Consider the following 17,984-nt stretch of genomic DNA (forward strand, 5'->3'; position numbering starts at 1 on the left):
CCCCTCATCTGCCTCTGAGCTGCTGCCTCCCTCAACCCCCTGTTTTAATTCTGAACTTCTTCTCTGGAAGGGTCAGGCTGGGGAGGCGGTCTCCACTATTCCTCCTCTGCCCAGTTCCTGACAACACCAGAGGTTCCCAGACCCTCAGCTGCTCCTTGTGAGTGCAACCTGCTTCCCAAGCTTATTGGAGTATAAAACGAGAGGCAGCCATCTTTGCTAACTTACTGACCTTCACGGGTACCAAGGGTGGGACAAAAAATGAAATAAACGCATAAATGTCTGTGGAGAGTCCATTCGATTTTCTCTCCATCAACCCACATTTTGGAACTCTGAGCTCTTGTAAGCATACCATACACGAGGTGCTGCAACTCCTAGGGGACAAAGCAGTTTTGGTGCCCCCCCCAATATTTTTGGGAGGGGGCCAGGCCCCCTCAATCTTCAGAGGGTGCTTGGCTTCACTCCCTGGCTCCTTGAACATCATCAGGACATCACGTGACGTGCGCTTGACATTGGGACATTGTGTTGGGCCTGCTCAATTGTCTTGAGAAGATGGCGCCTCTGCCGTATCCAAACAGAAGAGTGTTTTACCATAACTGCACACGTGGACAGCACCAATGTCCTCATCTAGTGCTATTTTTATAGAAAAATAGGTGTTGGAACTCTCCCTCGTCCTCTTAGGATGGCAATGGAGCCCACCTGAGAGGTGCTGGAACTGAGATCCGGTGAGTTCCGGCTGAAATAAAGCCCTGCCTTCATCCGAGAGGAAATATAATCACTAACCGTAAGTCAGAGGAGCTGTGTGTGCCACCAATCCTGTGCTGTGAGCCAAAGACAACTCAGTCCGTGCAAATTAACTGTCTGCAGACTGACAGTCAAGTGTTCCCTCCTATCAGCTTGTGGGAACTGGTGGGAGGGGACAGTCTAAATTCCATCTCATTTAATGTTCCTCGTTGCTTTTTTGCCTTCCATTCAGCAGCTCTCGGACAGAACCTGCAAGAGGCAGTGGGTGCCTGCAGATTCCAGGAGCTTGGGTCTTCTGAAGCCAGACCCCAGCCATGCTTGATGTGAGCGTAGTTGTGTCAGGGATCTTGATCCTTCTCTACCACCTGGGGAAATTTTACAGCCCCTATTTTTGGCAGGATGTGGTCTCCTTCTTTCGCGTCCTTCATACAGGATACAAATGCCACAGGTGTCTCAGCCGCAAACCTCCCATCACCTTACTGGACTTCTTCTTGGCCAAAGTCCAGAAGCACCCAGAGAAGCCCCTGGTCCTCTTTGGAGACGAAACCTATTCCTACCGAGATATCGACAGGCGCAGCAGTCAGATGGCCAGAGTGCTCCGGGACCACGTGGGGCTGAAAGAAGGGGAAACGGTGGCTGTTTTCCTCAAGAACGTCCCTGCCTATCTCTGGGTCTGGATGGGACTGGAGAAGATTGGCAGTGTCATGGCGTGTATCAACTATAACATCCGAGCCAAGTCTCTCTTGCATGCCCTCAGCTCCAGCAAGGCCAAAGTGCTATTGACAACTCCAGGTGATGGTGACTGTTGGCTAGTGGGAAATAGCTGCACCTCAGGGGGGAAATGAAAGCATGTCTGGACTGCACAGTTAGGCCAGTTTGACCACTGCTCTCCTCTGGGCAAGGAATCCTGGCAGCAGCCCCAGACAGCTGCTTTTGAGTCTCATGAGTGAATAGTTAAATTTGTTTAAATCACATTTCTGCTTCCAGGGAAAGGGGTTTGTGTAGAAAGGGGTTTGTGGCCAGTTTTCGGTGGGGAGCACCATTTGCAGCTCTTCTTCTTGCAGGAACATTTCTTGGGCTGGATCCGGAAGAGATTGCGACTAAGGGCTTGTCCACACTTACCTTTCCTCGGCTCTTTCCAGGCATGGTTGGTGATTTAAAGCTTCATGTCTGGGTGCCCTTCTTTTTGCTCCAGGGTTTTCTCTGTGAAAACTTGCTCTTCAGTGCTCAATCTGAGCCAACGTCAATCCAGGGAAAATCTGAATTCAGCTTTAAAGAGGAGCAGGTTTTTGCAGGGGGGGGGGGACGGCTCAAACACAGAGCCTGTAAAGAGTAGGACAAAAAGTATATAAAGTGTATAAGGCCCTTTTATCCTCTCTTTCTTCCCCGCTCTCACTTTTGATGTTGCAGTCCCAGACAAAATGCATGGTCACATTGCTCGATTTTGCAAACTCTGCAAAAAAAAAAAGAAGAAGACTTGCTAACTTGGGGCTGATCCACACACTCCCACCCACACCAAGTTCTTTAAAGCTGAATCAGAACAAGCATCAATCAGGGTTTTCTGTGGGTTGACGTTTGCACCCATTGAGCACTAAAGAGCAGGCTTTCACAGGAAAAGCTCTGGAGCAAAATAAATAAATAAATAAATGGGGTGGGGAGGCATCTGGACACAGAGCTTCAAGGCACAGGCCATGGCTGGAAAGAGTGGAGGGAAGGTGAGAGTGGATAAACCTTCAGCTGATGTTTGCAGAGCTCCCTGTTTTGTGCCAGTTCACTGACTGCCCAGGTGACTAGGGATCCACAGTGGCTTCTCAGCTCCAATTAGGTACATGGCTATACTGATGGCATGGCCACTGATAAGAGATTATGGAAGCTGTCAAGGACGTCGGGAAGGGGTAAGAGGCAAGGAGAAGCAGTTATCCTGTGGATGAACCTTAGTCCCAAGAGTCCATGTTTTCATTTTACAGTAAAAAGTAAGTTTTGAGCATTTGTAGAACCTGAGATATGAGGCCAGGCACTATACAGGCACTATTCTCATTTCTTTTGTGAGAAACTAGCGTGCCCCTGCCTTTCAATACAGTTTTCCGCTGAACAGTTACAGAAGTCATTGACATTTAGGAAAAGAGACCTAGCCAAGAAGACAAAGGGCACCTCCAGTCCATCAATATCTGGGGGGAGGGATTCAAGAACATACTGGAACTTTTAAGTTTGCACAGTTAAAGTGGGTTAAAGGGCGCTGCTCGCAAAGCACAACAAATCAACTTTTAAAAAGATTCACGCTTTTTGCAGCTTGGAAAGTGATGGAGAAAAACATTGGAAAGTGTGGAATGAATTAGGGAATGGTTAATGGGAAAATGTTAAAACACGTAACAAGAAAATCAGGATAAATGCAGAAGAACGCCATTGAAAACACAACTGGGAAAGCCTGCAAACACCCCACTCCACCTCTTTTGGTGACCTTTTGGGTCACGTCCGGGTTTGACGCAATGTGTGTATATACGGTTGCATGCATATTGAACATGCGTAAATGGGGAGTTGCCTGTATTTGAAGATATCCGTGCCTAAGGTTAGGAAGTAAGCGTCAATAAAAAATCTCACCTCTTTTCATGCTCTCTTGAAGATTTCAAGGATGCCATTGAGGATGTCCTTCCTGCTCTAAAGAATGAAGGAGTCCAAGTTTTCTTCCTGAGCGAACACTCCCCAACCGAGGGTGTGGAAGCTTTGCAGGGGCAGATCCAATCCAGCTCAGCCGAGCCTGTGCCCATTTCCTTCAGAGCCAACGTAACTGCTGAATCTACATCCCTGTATATTTTCACCTCTGGGACTACAGGTGAGGAGGGAAAAGGTCACAGTGATGGGTGAGGGGGGCAATTATGTCTGGAAATCCCATCTTCCTTCTACCTGCCCTACTTGTGTATGGGGTCATTAAGGCAGGGGTAGTGCCTTTGATAAGGGACGTGGGTGGCGCTGTGGGTTAAACCACACAGCCTAGGACTTGCTGATCAGAAGGTCGGCAGTTCGAATCCCCGCGATGGGGTGAGCTCCCCTTGCTCGGTCTCAGCTCCTGCCAACCTAGCAGTTCAAAAGCACGTCAAAGTGCAAGTAGATAAACAGGTACCGCTCTGGCGGGAAGGTAAACGGCGTTTCCGTGCGCTGCTCTGGTTCGCCAGAAGCGGTTTAGTCATGCTGGCCACATGACCCAGAAGCTGTATGCCGGCTCCCTCGGCCAATAAAGCGAAATGAGCGCCGCAACCCCAGAGTCGGCCACGACTGTACCTAATGGTCAGGGGTCCCTTTACCTTTTCCTTAGTGCCTTTGATGGGGAATCTGTTTGCTCCTTCTGGGGTAGTTTGTCCACCTTTGGTCCCCATCTTGCACTCAGCTCTCTCCTGTGGCTCCTAGAATCTGTCAACATGGGAAGGAATGTATTGGGATCCCAGCATGTTACTCTTTCCCACTGGACGGAGTCATTTGTGGTTGTTAAATGAGCCCTTCTCTTTTTCCTCAAGGGCTACCGAAAGCTGCTATCCTTACCCAGAGGAAGATGCTGATAGCATCCAACCTATCAGGCCACCTTGGGGCCCACGCCAAGGACATCGTCTACATCCCGCTCCCGCTGTACCACTCAGTTGCACTCTTAGTTGGGGTTGGAGGATGCCTGGAAACTGGTATGTATGGAATGTCCACTCACACGCCTCCTCTGCAAGAGGGTGATAGGCAGAGATGGGTTGATAAGTGCATAGACATACACACATCCATGAATGCAGATGTACTCTCAAGTTAGACTGAGAGACTGGCCCAAGATCGCCCAGTGATCTTCAGGGCAAGTGGGAACCAGAGCCCTGGTCTCCCGGGTCCTAGTCTGATGCTCTAACCACTACACAACACAACCTCTCTCCACATAGGATCCTTCCTCACCACATATTTGCACTATATACATTGAAAACACCTGCCGCCATTTAATTCTGAACATTCTTTCATCTACCCATGGGAAGAAGCAGACCAGGAAACCTACATGTGAAAGTCAAACATATTCAGGCTGTGTACATAACATGATTTTAAAGCGCACTGCTCCCCTGCGGCAAAGAATCATGGGAACTGTAGTTCACCCCTGACAGAGGTACAGTTCCCAACCTCCTTAACGAAATCCTCCAGCCCTGTTTCAGCTGCTGTCTGGCTCAAGAAGCAAAGAGGCTTTTGTATCTGTGAGGGTTCACTGCACATTTAGAGCAAATCCCTTAGCTGCTGCATTTTGCTCCAGCTGAAGTTTCCAAACACTTTCCAGACACAGCCCAACATATGACTTACGGTACATTGCAATAATATAATGCATGGCACTTAGAACTTCGTCTGCCTATACCAGTGCTCACAACAAGGCCACACCTAAGCCACTCTCTCTCTTTATTCCCACAAGGGTCTACATGTGTCTTGAGACCTAAGTTCTCCGTTTCTGAGTTCTGGAATGACTGCAGACGATATCGCGTCTCCCTGATCCTGTATGTGGGAGAAATGATGCGCTACCTGTGTAATGTGAAAAAGGTAATCGTTGGCGAGAGAGGCCAGTTTTGTTGTTGCAGCAAATTTTTTTCCAAGAATTCAGATGGATTGTCCATTTCGATTCACAGCTGAATCCAAAAATATAGATGGGGGCTGCACCTAGAGGTCAAAGTCAAGAGCCCCACACAGCCCAGGGAGCTTGCAAATGACCACCTGGAGAACACCCATCTTCTTTTCTCATTGTTTTTTTAAAATCCATTTTATTGCCGAGGAACAGCTGGTGAAGCAGGCACACAGTTGCAGGCACTCATTTTATTATTATTTAACTTAAAAATATATCCCTCCTTTTCTAGGCAGCAATGCCCCTGGTGAAAGCCACCCCATCTCCAAAAAACAAACAAAAAACAAAAACAAAAAACCCCTCAAATGCTCCAGAAGCTGCATCAATTTCCAGGGTAGTTTATGGCCCTGTCAGTTTCTTTTGCTTGGTTTTTAAAAGAAGGCCCATGGGCCCTGGCAGCTACCTGAGAACCAGAATTGGAAACCATGGTTTGGAAACCTTTGGTGACATTGGTTGCCTTCTATCTGTGGCACAGCACGCAAATTGTGAGATTTGTTCCTGCAAGAGCCAGTGAAGGCCGCCAACTTGGGTAGGCAAATTCTGCTGTTGTGCTCTGTTGCTGCTTGTTGGCTTCCCACAGGTATCTAACAGATCAAGATAATAATCATAATAATCATAATAATAATTTATTATTTATACCCCGCCCATCTGGGTGGGCCTCCCCAGCCACTCTGGGTGGCTTCCAACAAAATATTAAAAATACAGTAATGCATCAAACATTAAAAGCTTCCCTAAACAGGGCTGCCTTCAGATGTCTTCTAAAAGTCTGGTAGTTGTCGTTCTCTTTGACATGTGGTGGGAGGGCGTTCCACAGGGCAGGTGCCACTACCGAGAAGGCCCTCTGCCTGGTTCCCTGTAACTTGGCTTCTCACAGTGAGGGAACCGCCAGAAGGCCCTCGGCGCTGGACCTCAGTGTCCGGATAGAACGATGGGGGTGGAGACGCTCCTTCAGATATACTGGACCGAGGCCGTTTAGGTGTTGTACCAGGTGGGCCACTGCCCTGATTCAAGGCTATTCTTATGGCATACTGTTTAAATAACAGCCCCTCAGCTGCAGCCTGAACCAGGTGAAGTTTCCAAAGAGCCTTCCTAGGAAGCCATTCACAAACCTGACATGTTTGTTATCAGGAGGACAGGAAGCCGGCACTGGTCAGTGTGGCATCATTGTTAGAGTGTTGGACTATGACCTTGGAGACGGGGGTTCGAATCCTCACTCAGCCATGAAGCTAACTGGGTGACCTTGACCCAGTCACGATCTCTTAGCCTAACCTACTCCACGGGGTTGTTGTGAAGATTAAATGGGGAGGAAGAGAACCATGTCCATCACCTTGAGATCCTTGGAAGATAAAGGTGGCATAGAAATGTATAATAATAATAAATATTAGCAAAGTTTATTTAGTTCAGCAGCGACCCCTCTGACATGCTGCTTTGCAGACAGACAGCGACCGAGACCACTGTGTGCGAATGGCAATAGGCAACGGTATGCGTGCGGAGGTCTGGAAGGAGTTCCTGCACCGATTTGGACCCATCCAAATCTATGAGATGTATGGAGCAACAGAGGGGAACGTCGGGTTTTTTAACACCACAGGAAAAGTCGGAGCTGTGGGAAGGTCCCACTTCCTCTACAAGGTAATGAGAACTAAACTAGAATATCTCAGCAAACCCATAGCTACCTGAAACCCTGTTTAGATACACATTTTTATCTAGATTGGTTTCAGTGGGGAAAGAACCCTTCTCCTGGGTTTGGTACGGTCCAAATTTGTGCATTGCAGATGAAGCCATGAAGTCACTTCTTCAGAGTAGGCCTATGTTCATCACCGCTGTTTGTCCAGCCCTTTGCTGCCCGAAGCAGAGCTCAAATGATGCCCCCTCCCTGTGTGTTTTGGGGGTGTACGATCTTACATGAAATCGCAATTTCACACATGTTTGGGCACCATTCTGAGAGCATGGAGACCAAAACCAGGATGTCCTGATTTAATCAAGGCAGTTGAGGCATATGAAATAGGAGTCTCCAAACAACTCTCAGCACCCTTAATAAGCTAGAGTTTCTCCCAGGATTCTTTGGAAGTAAGCCATGTGTGTTCAAGTGGTATAATAATGCTTGAAATATATAAGGTAAAAGGTAAAGGTAAAGGACCCCTGGATGGTTAAGTCCAATCAAAGGCGACTATGGGGTGCAGCACTCACCTCGCTTTCCAGACTGAGGGAGATGCTGTTTCGGCTGCAGACAGCTTTCTGGGTCATGTGGTCAGCACGACTAAACTACTACTGGCAACAGATGAGTGCCAGTGCACAGGGAAATGCAGTTTACCCTCCTGCCACAGTGGTACCTATTTATCTACTCTCACTACTATGCTTTCAAACTGCTAGGTTAGCAGAAGCTGCGACAGAGCAATGGGAGCTCACCCCGTCATGCAGATTCAAACTGCCAACTTTCCGATCGCAAGCCCAAGAGGCTCAGTGGCTTAGGCAACAGTGCCACCCACGTCCCTCTCTTGAAATATATGGAGTGGATGTGGCCCAAGTCTTGCTGCACACAATCCAGAACTTGTTATTCCTGCTGCACTCTATTCACAGGGCATGTCAGGACTGACCACCTCTCCTCTCAGACAGCTAGAAAGCAGTAGAGAGAATGCAACACGAAGGTGAAGCAAGATAAAAGCCCATAGCATGGGAAAATACAGGGAAAGGTACCAAGAATTTTGTCGACAACCCCAAGCAAAAATGTAAGACTTGGAAAGATAGTTTGTTGGCATAGTGCAGCCTCCGCAGTGCGAGTTGCCCACTGCCCAGCTGTTCCTGCTGAGGTTTAAGCCTGATCTCGTCCATTATGCCACTCAACGAATCAGTGGCAAAGAGGGGCATGGCTGCCAAGCCACACTGCCATCAGACAAAGAAGCAGCTCCAGTGGCACCTTGCTGCATTTCCTTACTGTGTGCCGAGAAAGGGAAACCCTTTTCTCAGAACTCCGCAAGGAAGCATGTCTGGTGAGGCATTTGGGCATGTGTATATCTGGATTTGTGCCCATCCACTTTGGGCTTTGCCCCCCAACAACAGCACATCATTAAACTCAAATGAGGCAATGCAGGCAAGAAAGGGGTTCTCTGCCCCTGAGCTTCAGCTGCTACCAGGGAAACTCTAACCAGTGAGGTACAGCAGCAATGTTGAGGGACCTTTGGCTCTCCAGATGTTGATGAAGTATAACTCCCATCAGCCCTGGCAAGCATGGTCAATGGCCAGGGGTGATGGCTGCAGTTCATTCAGCGACACCTGGAGGACCAAAGGTTCTCGATACCTAGTTTAGATCAAGGAGACCAGACTAAAATCTCTGCTCAGCTGCAAAATATTAAATATTATTATTATTATTATTATTATTATTATTATTATTATTATTAGCTATAAGCTCCCTGTTCCCTTGGGTCATTCATAAAATATATTCCAGTCCATGTGTAGCCTTGAATTTCAGCCTTGTGGGATCATGTTTCCATTTCCTGCTTGTTCCACCTCAGAAACTGGTAAAGTACGAAATCATCAAATATGACGTTGACAAGGATGAGCCTGTGAGAGACAAGAATGGACATTGCATCCCAGTGACTCCAGGTAAGCCAATAAAGCTGACATTCAGAGAAGAACTGGGCTTTGTATTGTCAGAGTCCTAACTCATAAGAAGGTACTGTACATGGCCTCTAGACTGTGGAAATTGCTCACATCTCTCCCAGCAAGAAAGATGGCAGAGTCCCTTCTTCACACATAGAACAGAAGAAGAATCATCCAAAGAGGAAGTGTGAGCTACTCCTGCTTTGTGTTAAATGTGAAGAGTCTTCATTTTACAGGGCCACCAGAAGGGATGGATGCATCTGTCAGTTTCAACTTCAGTTTCTCATTTCTCCAGTCTTAGGTTGCTTCCTGTTTAATGAGTGTTCATCCAGTTTTGTTTGCAGGGAAATTAGATGCCATTGGTTATTTAATTCATCCTTATTTGTTTGCAGGGAGATTAGATGCCATTGGTTATTTAATTCATCCTTATTTATTTGCAGGGATGTTAGATGACATTGCATCAAAGCCAGCTTAAATCTTCACTTTCTAGTCCATTTCCCCCATTCCTTTCCTTTGTGCAAAAAGTTCAATATTTGTGGAAAGCAGGTTTGTTGCACAAGACCTCCTATAATTCCACAGACTGAATTTGTTGGTATGTGATTGAATCCTACCTGAAAATAGGATTCTATATCAGCTAATTTTTATTTTATTTTTTAATTTTAATTTTAATTTTAATTTTTAAATTTTAAATTTTATTTTAATTTTTAAATTTTATTTTTTAAATTTTATTTTATTTTTTAAAAACCGCACAAAAATTTGTTTCTTCTATTGTACACATGATTGTCTGGGATTTCCCCTAATATTCACATTTTGGAAAGTAATTTTTTGTAACATAATGAGTTTCTGGCCTGTCTTGAATCTACTGCTCAGGGATTTCACAGGGTGGCCCAACTGAGGCCAGCATCCTGCCAAATCAGTATATTCTGCAGCAATCAGGTGTGGCGATGTGCTTCACCCGATTTAGGGACGAATGCCTGAGGAAACAGTGTCCTAAAGCAGAGTCACTCGCATGTGCTCCCTTGCTGTGCATTCTGTTTTTTTTTTTTTAAATAAATTTTTATTAGAGTTTTACAAAAGAGAAAAATAAAAATTCACAGAATAGAAAGCCATAGATAAAAATAAACATTACAAAAAAGAAAAAAAAACGCAAAAAATACACAAAGAAAAACAACAGCTAATTAAGAAAAACGAAGTTTGGAAAAAGAAATAAAACAAATCCATTTTTCCCAGTATCCTCAAATTCATGTGCTTATGTTCTTGACCTCCTCACACCTCCCCCCTTTTGTGTTCCCGTTTACATACTTAATTCAGCAAATTCTTACCCTTTTTCAAATATTTTAACTTTATACCATAACATATTATACATCGATATTTTCAACCATTTATCAATACATTTTTTACTTGCTGTGCATTCTGACAGCTGCTAGAGATGCCAGCAGTGGCAGATGTCAGTGGCAGCAAGGAGAACGGTAGGAAGGCTGGTCCCCAGTAGCATTGGCTGACTCCCACCGGAAGCACCCAGTCGTCTTGCCCGTGGTTCTTTGTTGGAGGATGAATATTAGTTGATTCAGCTTCATTCCCTTTTCTTTTCCCAGGTGAGACAGGCTTGTTTGTGGCCAAAATCACTGGGCTTGCCCCGTTCTCTGGCTACGCAGGAGACCGACAGAAGTCGGAGAAGAAGATTCTCCGGGATGTTTTCACCAAAGGAGACTGCTACTTCAATAGCGGCGACCTTCTGATGGAAGACCAAGAAGGCTTTCTGTATTTCAAGGACCGGGTAGGAGATACTTTCCGGTGAGTCCCGCCACACAGGTTCTGCGGCTGATATTCTGACAAATGTAGAACAGGCAGTCAGCACCAGTGTTTCATTAGCATAGGTAGCATTCACAAATGCTGGCAAACACCTAAGAGCTAGTGTAGGGCAGTAGCTCAGAGTGTCATGAAGCATCTAGTTCAAATCTCACCACCGTTGTCCCCAGGTGTCATTTGGGTATAATAAGGCTCACTTATCTTATAGATGTTGTTGCAAGGTGGGGATGGGAAACCTGTAATCCTGCAGGTGTTGCTGTACTACAGTTCCCATCTTCCCTGACCACTGGCCACGCTGGTTGAGGTTGATGGGAGTTGAGGTCCAGCCAGATCTGGAAGGCCACAGGCTCCCTATTGTCCCCGTAAGGATCGCAACAAGATCTTGTAAGTGAAGAGCTCTGAATGATTACCGTAAAACCAGTATCCAAATACTAATAAGTAATTTTATCTCATTACTGATAACAAAATATCTAGCCCATCCATCCTTTGTCAATGGTTAGTCACTGCTTCAATGAATAGGACTGGATCTACGTACTTTTGCTCTTTCTACTGATCGTTCATTGGTTTTTTTAGATGCTTGTTCATTGTATTTGAGGGTTGGTTGTTTTGATACTGTTGTTAGTCGCCCAGGCTATTCTAAATAAATAGCAGGAACGGAAGATGCACTTAAATAAGGAAGATTCCAGGGTGCGTTACAAGGCAATAATACAGTAAGGGCCCCTCTAGACTGGTGTTTCTTCGTGGATATATTCTGCACAATGCCATTGGTGTAATAATAGCACATTAGTGGTGGATTTATACTGGACCATCCGCACATCATTTTGCTTTATGAGTTGTTCTGCGATGCTTCCCCGATGTTAATGCATCACCTGGAAGGGATCCAGCAAAAACTGCACTCTGCCAAGCATTTGTGGCATTAAAGGTTACTGGATTAGAAGCAGGAAGTTAGGGGAGCTTTAACAGTTGGGAACAAAGCCCTGTGTCCGCCCTGAAACTTTTGCAGGCACAAACAGTATTGAAAGAGGGAGCATGTATAACTGCCCTGATACCGTCATGAGCACAAAGTATGTATACAATTAAAAGGGTGTTTGGAGGGCCCCCGAAACAACCACTATATCAAACCAACACAGCACAACTTACGGTATATAAGCAGGCGAGGACGCAGCGTTCGAAAACACCAAGGAACCACAAACTGGCCTCCTCGCTTGCGCCAATGACAAAATTCCCGATTATGAACGAAAGGAGAGATGTTCACTTTTACCAAACCCATCTGGGAATAATCTGTTTTGTCCATGCAGCTGGAAAGGGGAAAACGTGGCTACTACAGAAGTGGAGAACATCCTGGCACCAGTGAGATTCATCCAGGAAGTCAATGTCTATGGGGTACCAGTGCCAGGTGGGTCTGAAATTCCATTGGATCAAAACCCGTCTTTCTGCTGCCACATTTAGCGTCCAAATATATGGCAAGATTATCCGCTCACCAGCAACAAGGTTCAGTCGCTCACGAACGGCTGTAGCTCTTGGGTCATTTGGGTTCTGTGAACCGATTTGTGAAAGGCTGGTAGGCGGATATCCCCAGACTGCAACTGAATCACTCTTGCAAGATAGTGGTCACGCCCACAACATACATTTAAAGAAGCCTATGTTTAAAGAGTCCATGTGGTGTAGTGGCTAGAATGCTGGACTAGGAGCTGGGAGACCAGGGTTCAAATCCCCACTCAGTCATGAAGCTCACTGAAGTGACCTTGGGCCAGTCTCTCACTCTCAGCCTCACTTACCTCAAAGGGTTGTTGTGAGGATAAAATGGGGAGGAGGTGAAGCTTGTTCACTGCCTTGAGCTTCTTAGAGGAAAAGTGGGATAGAAATGAAACAAACAAAACATTTAACGCACACTTAAAGCCCATGGCTTCCTCAAGGAATCCTGGGAAATGCAATCTGTTAGGGGTTCCAGGAATTGTAGTTCCCGGGATTCTTGGGAGGGGCAGGAATCATAGAATCAACAAATTGTAGAGTTGGAAGGGAACACGAGAGTCATCTAGTCTGACCCCCTGCAACGCAGGAAGCTTTTGCCCAACGTGGGGCTCAAACCCATGATCCTGAGATGAAGAGTCTCATGCTCTACCGAAGTGTGTTTTCAGTGTACCGTGTGGGAATGTGACAATCTGGAGGCAGTGCTGCATTTCTGTGCTGGTTGTCAAGGAAAGGTTCTCCACGGCTAGCTCAAAAACCAAAGTGGTCAATGTAGAAAATCCAGATTTTTTTGGGGGAAAGGAAAAGATCAGAAGAACAAGAAACTGGATCATTCATATGGCAGGGTAAGCCTGTGTGAATTGGAGTGTTTTTAGCTAGCCAGTCCACAGCTGTTCTAGGTGCATTCATTTACATGTGACATGGCTTTCCACACACCCACCCAACCAACCAACCAATCAACCAACCAACCAACCGGTCCCTTCTGGTTTGTTCCAGGCCATGAAGGAAAGACTGGGATGGCTGCAATCTGCCTTAAGAAGGGGCACTCCTTTGATGGGCAGAAGCTGTATGCGCACGCCAAGGATTTCCTGCCAGCTTATGCCATACCTCGCTTCGTTCGCATCCAGGTACGATCCCTTCTTGTCACTTTCCTCCCTGTGCTTGCGGCCTTGAGAAACCCCATAGGTCAGCCTCCTACCCTGGGAATTCTTCCCTTCCCTGCCTCTCACACTTCATCAGCCATCCATCACCTTCTTGCTCAGCTGTTTCTCAATCAATGAAGCACCAGGGGGCAAGACCATGCGGAGAGGAGGCTGGCTGGGTACAATATGTCTTTGTGAGCCTGTGCATGAATGGGCATGTGTGTTTGAGAGAGTGTGGGGCACGGATTCCTCTATAGTGTCCTTTCCTGACTTTTCGGCTGATTCCTAATCAGAGGAGCAGTAAGGGGAGGGGAAAAGTTGTGTGTGTGTGTGTGTGTGTGTGTGTTGCATGAATGTGTGAGTGTGAAAGGGTGTAGAATGACCTCACCCATGGCCAGCTCTGCACACACACAAACACACACAGCCAAGAGAATGAGACCCTTCAGCTGAAAAAGCGTTCCCTGCCTATAGACAAGCACTGACCCAGGGCAGGCCAAGTCAGAAGACATAGTCTCATCCGGACTTTCTTTTGTGCCACACTTTCCAAGTACAGGTCTGTGCTTTAAAACTCTGCGTCCAATAAGTTTTTTGGTTTTTTGTTTATTTTCTCTGGGGGCTCCCCCCTGCCGGGAAAACCTGTATTTTACCGCTGAATCAGAGCAAACATTAATCCATGGAAACAGGGGTGCTAATTTGAATAAAATAGGGGGGGGGGCAGGAATTGTATGAGAGGGAAGGACGTTGGCCCCTAGGAGTTGACTCCTATGCATGGAAGCCCCGATTGTCATTTCCTCCGAGCTTTCCCAGGGAAAGTGCCAGGATAAAAACAACAACACTCAAAGACAGACAGCACAAAAGGAAGTCTGGATGAGCCCTGAGTCATAGATCCATGTTGTTTGGCCTTCAGCAACCGGGTGTAAATGAACAGAGTGAAATCCACTCTCGTTATCTCTAATGAGATGCTTAGGATGCCAGCTCCCCATGCAGAGCTCAGAGCCTGTTTTGGTACATCTGTCTGCCGCTGCTCAAAACACTGACTCCCTTGGCCTGCTCTAGGAATGTCTTGGAGCGGGGTGTCGTTGGTTGTTCTCTACTCACTGCACTGCTCTTTCCCATGCAGGACACCCTGGAGATCACGGGCACTTTCAAGCAGATCAAAAGCCAGTTGGTAAAGGAAGGATTTGACCCTGCTGTCATCAGTGACCCCCTCTTCTTCCTCGATAACTCTGAAGAATGTTACATGCCCTTGACTCCACAGATCTTCAGCACCATTGCAGAGAGGAAGCTGAAGCTGTGAAAAGGAGCAATTGTCTCTTTAACTGCCCTAGTGGCAACCTAGGAACAACTATAGTGTTGAGCTACTTGGCTTCTGCCTGGGAAAGGAGGGATAATCTATTGCCAAGGCAGAGCTTTCCAAACTTTTCATGTTGGTCACACACTTTTTAGACATGCATCATTTCATGACACAGTAATTTAGTTCTACTAGCAAACCAGAGGTTAAACGAACCCCTTTCCAGCCCGAGGGGAGCATTCACGTGACATACCTACACACTGCAGCCGACACACAAATGTGTCACGACACATGGTTTGGAAAGCTCTGTGCCATGGTTCTCAAAGTGGGCAGTGAGCCACCCCGGGTTGTGGTGAAGGGATTACACGGTGGGTGCTAAGAGACAAGTGGGGGTGGCAGTGAAAGTGTAAATGACTATTGGATTTTGAACAAATGTGGGGGGGGGGGAAATTCCCCCAAAATTTTACTAGTTTTCCACATTTATGACAAATATAACATATGAAACACACAAAACACATTACAATACTAAAAGGGGGGGGGACACATATTCTTTCTTATTTTAATTTCCATTGTTAAGTGACTTCCTCAAATCCCCCCCAACTGAATTTCATTATATCACCTTGTAACAGTTCTCCCAAACATCTTTCTAGATAATTAGTTCCTTCAATTGACTATATTCAACTCTTTTCTTATTATCTTAAAACCATATTGCTATGCCACATTCTTATTGTTATCTGTAATGGTTCTAGGGGTTGCTCGTGCGTAAGCCAACACCTGGCTGGGTTGCCTGAGTGAACCTTTTCTGTTCGGACAGCCACTCACCCGTGGCTGTCTCAATCGCTGGCAGAATCCATCAGTGGGCGTTTCTTAAACTTCTTCCAGCAAAGAAGCTCTTTGACGCCTAGTCTCCTCCTACTCTCCCTGTGCGGAAGCCTTCTGCGCAAGGAGGGCGTAGGCAGCGGAGGACCCTTACTCTCCCCGCTGGTCCCTGGCAAGGAGTCATGGGACCGCCTCGCCAATTCCCCCATCTGCCCCCCTTCTCCACTGGTGCTACGCTGATTCTCTTCCCCAGAAGCTGGGCTGCCTCTCCCCATCCCAAGACGCTCTCTGGAATCCCTCTGGAGCTTGCTCTCTCCCTCCGGCACTGATGGCAGTTCCCTGACATTATCCTAGGCCTGTTTAGTACTTTCAAGAACCTTCTCAATTATCTTATATTACAATATTATAGTCTTTAACTTTCATCCAGTCTTCTTGTTATTCCTCCTCTTTCTGTTCACGAATTCTTCCAGTCAGGTCAGCCAGCTCCAGAAACTCCAGCATCTTCATCTGCCGTTCTTCTACCGTTGGTTTTTCTTGAGATTTCAAATTTTTTGCTAATAGCAGTCTTGCCACTGTAGTGGCATACAAAAATAACCTAACATCTTTTTGGGGCAATTCCAATCCTATTATTCCAAGTAAAAAGGCTTCTGGTTTCTTTACAAATGTATATTTCAACATTTTTAAAAACTCATTATAAATCTTTTCCCAGAAGTCCTTAACCTTAGGACACGTCCACTACATATGGTAAAAGGTGCCTTCCTTTTCTTGACACTTCCAGCATGAGTTATCATACGTATGATAAATCTTTGCTAGTTTTACCAGGGTTAAGTACCACCTATAAATCATTTTCATAATATTTTGTTTTAGTACCGTACATGCCGTGAACTTAACCCCTTTCTTCCACAACCTTTCCCAATGTTCCAACATTATATTGTGTTCCACGTCTCTTGCCCAATCCATCATAACAGATTTGACTTGTTCATCCTTTGTATGCCACTCCAACAGCAAATTATACATTTTAGATAGATTTTTAATATCCGTATCTAACAACACCGTTTTCAGTTTGTTTTTTTCCGTTGCGAAACCATTTTTCTTATCAAACATATACAACTCATTGATCTGGTAATATTGTAACCAACCATCCAGTTTATCTTTAATTTGATCAAATGGTCTCAATTTCATAGAATCATAGAATCATAGAATCATAGAGTTGGAAGAGACCACAAGGGCCATCGAGTCCAACCCCCTGCCAAGCAGGAAACACCATCAGAGCACTCCTGACATATGGTTGTCAAGCCTCTGCTTAAAGACCTCCAAAGAAGGAGACTCCACCACACTCCTTGGCAGCAAATTCCACTGTCGAACAGCTCTTACTGTCAGGAAGTTCTTCCTAATGTTTAGGTGGAATCTTCTTTCTTGTAGTTTGGATCCATTGCTCCGTGTCCGCTTCTCTGGAGCAGCAGAAAACAACCTTTCTCCCTCCTCTATGTGACATCCTTTTATATATTTGAACATGGCTATCATATCACCCCTTAACCTCCTCTTCTCCAGGCTAAACATGCCCAGCTCCCTTAGCCGTTCCTCATAAGGCATCGTTTCCAGGCCTTTGACCATTTTGGTTGCCCTCCTCTGGACACGTTCCAGTTTGTCAGTGTCCTTCTTGAACTGTGGTGCCCAGAACTGGACACAGTACTCCAGGTGAGGTCTGACCAGAGCAGAATACAGTGGCACTATTACTTCCCTTGATCTAGATGCTATACTCCTATTGATGCAGCCCAGAATTGCATTGGCTTTTTTAGCTGCCGCGTCACACTGTTGGCTCATGTCAAGTTTGTGGTCAACCAAGACTCCTAGATCCTTTTCACATGTACTGCTCTCAAGCCAGGTGTCACCCATCTTGTATTTGTGCCTCTCATTTTTTTTTGCCCAAGTGCAATACTTTACATTTCTCCCTGTTAAAATTCATCTTGTTTGTTTTGGCCCAGTTCTCTAATCTGTCAAGGTCGTTTTGAAGTGTGATCCTGTCCTCTGGGGTGTTAGCCACCCCTCCCAGTTTGGTGTCATCTGCAAATTTGATCAGGATGCCCTTGAGTCCATCATCCAAGTCGTTGATAAAGATGTTGAATAAGACCGGGCCCAAGACAGAACCCTGTGGCACCCCACTATTCACTCTTCTCCAGGATGAAGAGGAACCATTGATGAGCACCCTTTGGGTTCGGTCAGTCAGCCAGTTACAAATCCACTGAGTGGTAGCATAGTCAAGACCGCATTTTACCAGCTTCTTTACAAGAATATCATGGGGCACCTTGTCAAATGCCTTGCTGAAATCAAGGTAGGCTACATCCACTGCGTTCCCTTCATCTACCAGGCTTGTAATTCTGTCAAAAAACGAGATCAGGTTCGTTTGACATGACTTATTTTTCAGAAATCCATGCTGACTATTGGTGATCACAGCATTCCTTTCTAGGTGCTCACAGACTGTTTGCTTAATGATCTG

General features: G+C 46.0%; 1 protein-coding gene across 1 annotated transcript; it reads left to right on the plus strand.

Annotated features, from left to right (window-relative positions):
* The first annotated feature begins 290 nt into the window (after positions 1-290).
* On the plus strand, positions 291-15,199 carry LOC310746619 (long-chain fatty acid transport protein 2-like). The gene is made up of 10 exons (XM_083580568.1): positions 291-1,533; positions 3,362-3,571; positions 4,251-4,409; positions 5,156-5,280; positions 6,794-6,988; positions 8,869-8,959; positions 10,552-10,750; positions 12,064-12,161; positions 13,232-13,362; positions 14,498-15,199. The coding sequence occupies exons 1-10, from the start codon at positions 1,056-1,058 to the stop codon at positions 14,672-14,674; spliced, it is 1,863 nt and encodes a 620-aa protein (XP_083436694.1). The 5' UTR covers positions 291-1,055; the 3' UTR covers positions 14,675-15,199.
* The last annotated feature ends 2,785 nt before the right edge of the window (positions 15,200-17,984 follow it).

The sequence above is a fragment of the Podarcis filfolensis genome, assembly GCF_964270895.1.
Source record: "Podarcis filfolensis genome assembly, chromosome: 13".
Lineage (NCBI taxonomy): Eukaryota > Metazoa > Chordata > Lepidosauria > Squamata > Lacertidae > Podarcis > Podarcis filfolensis.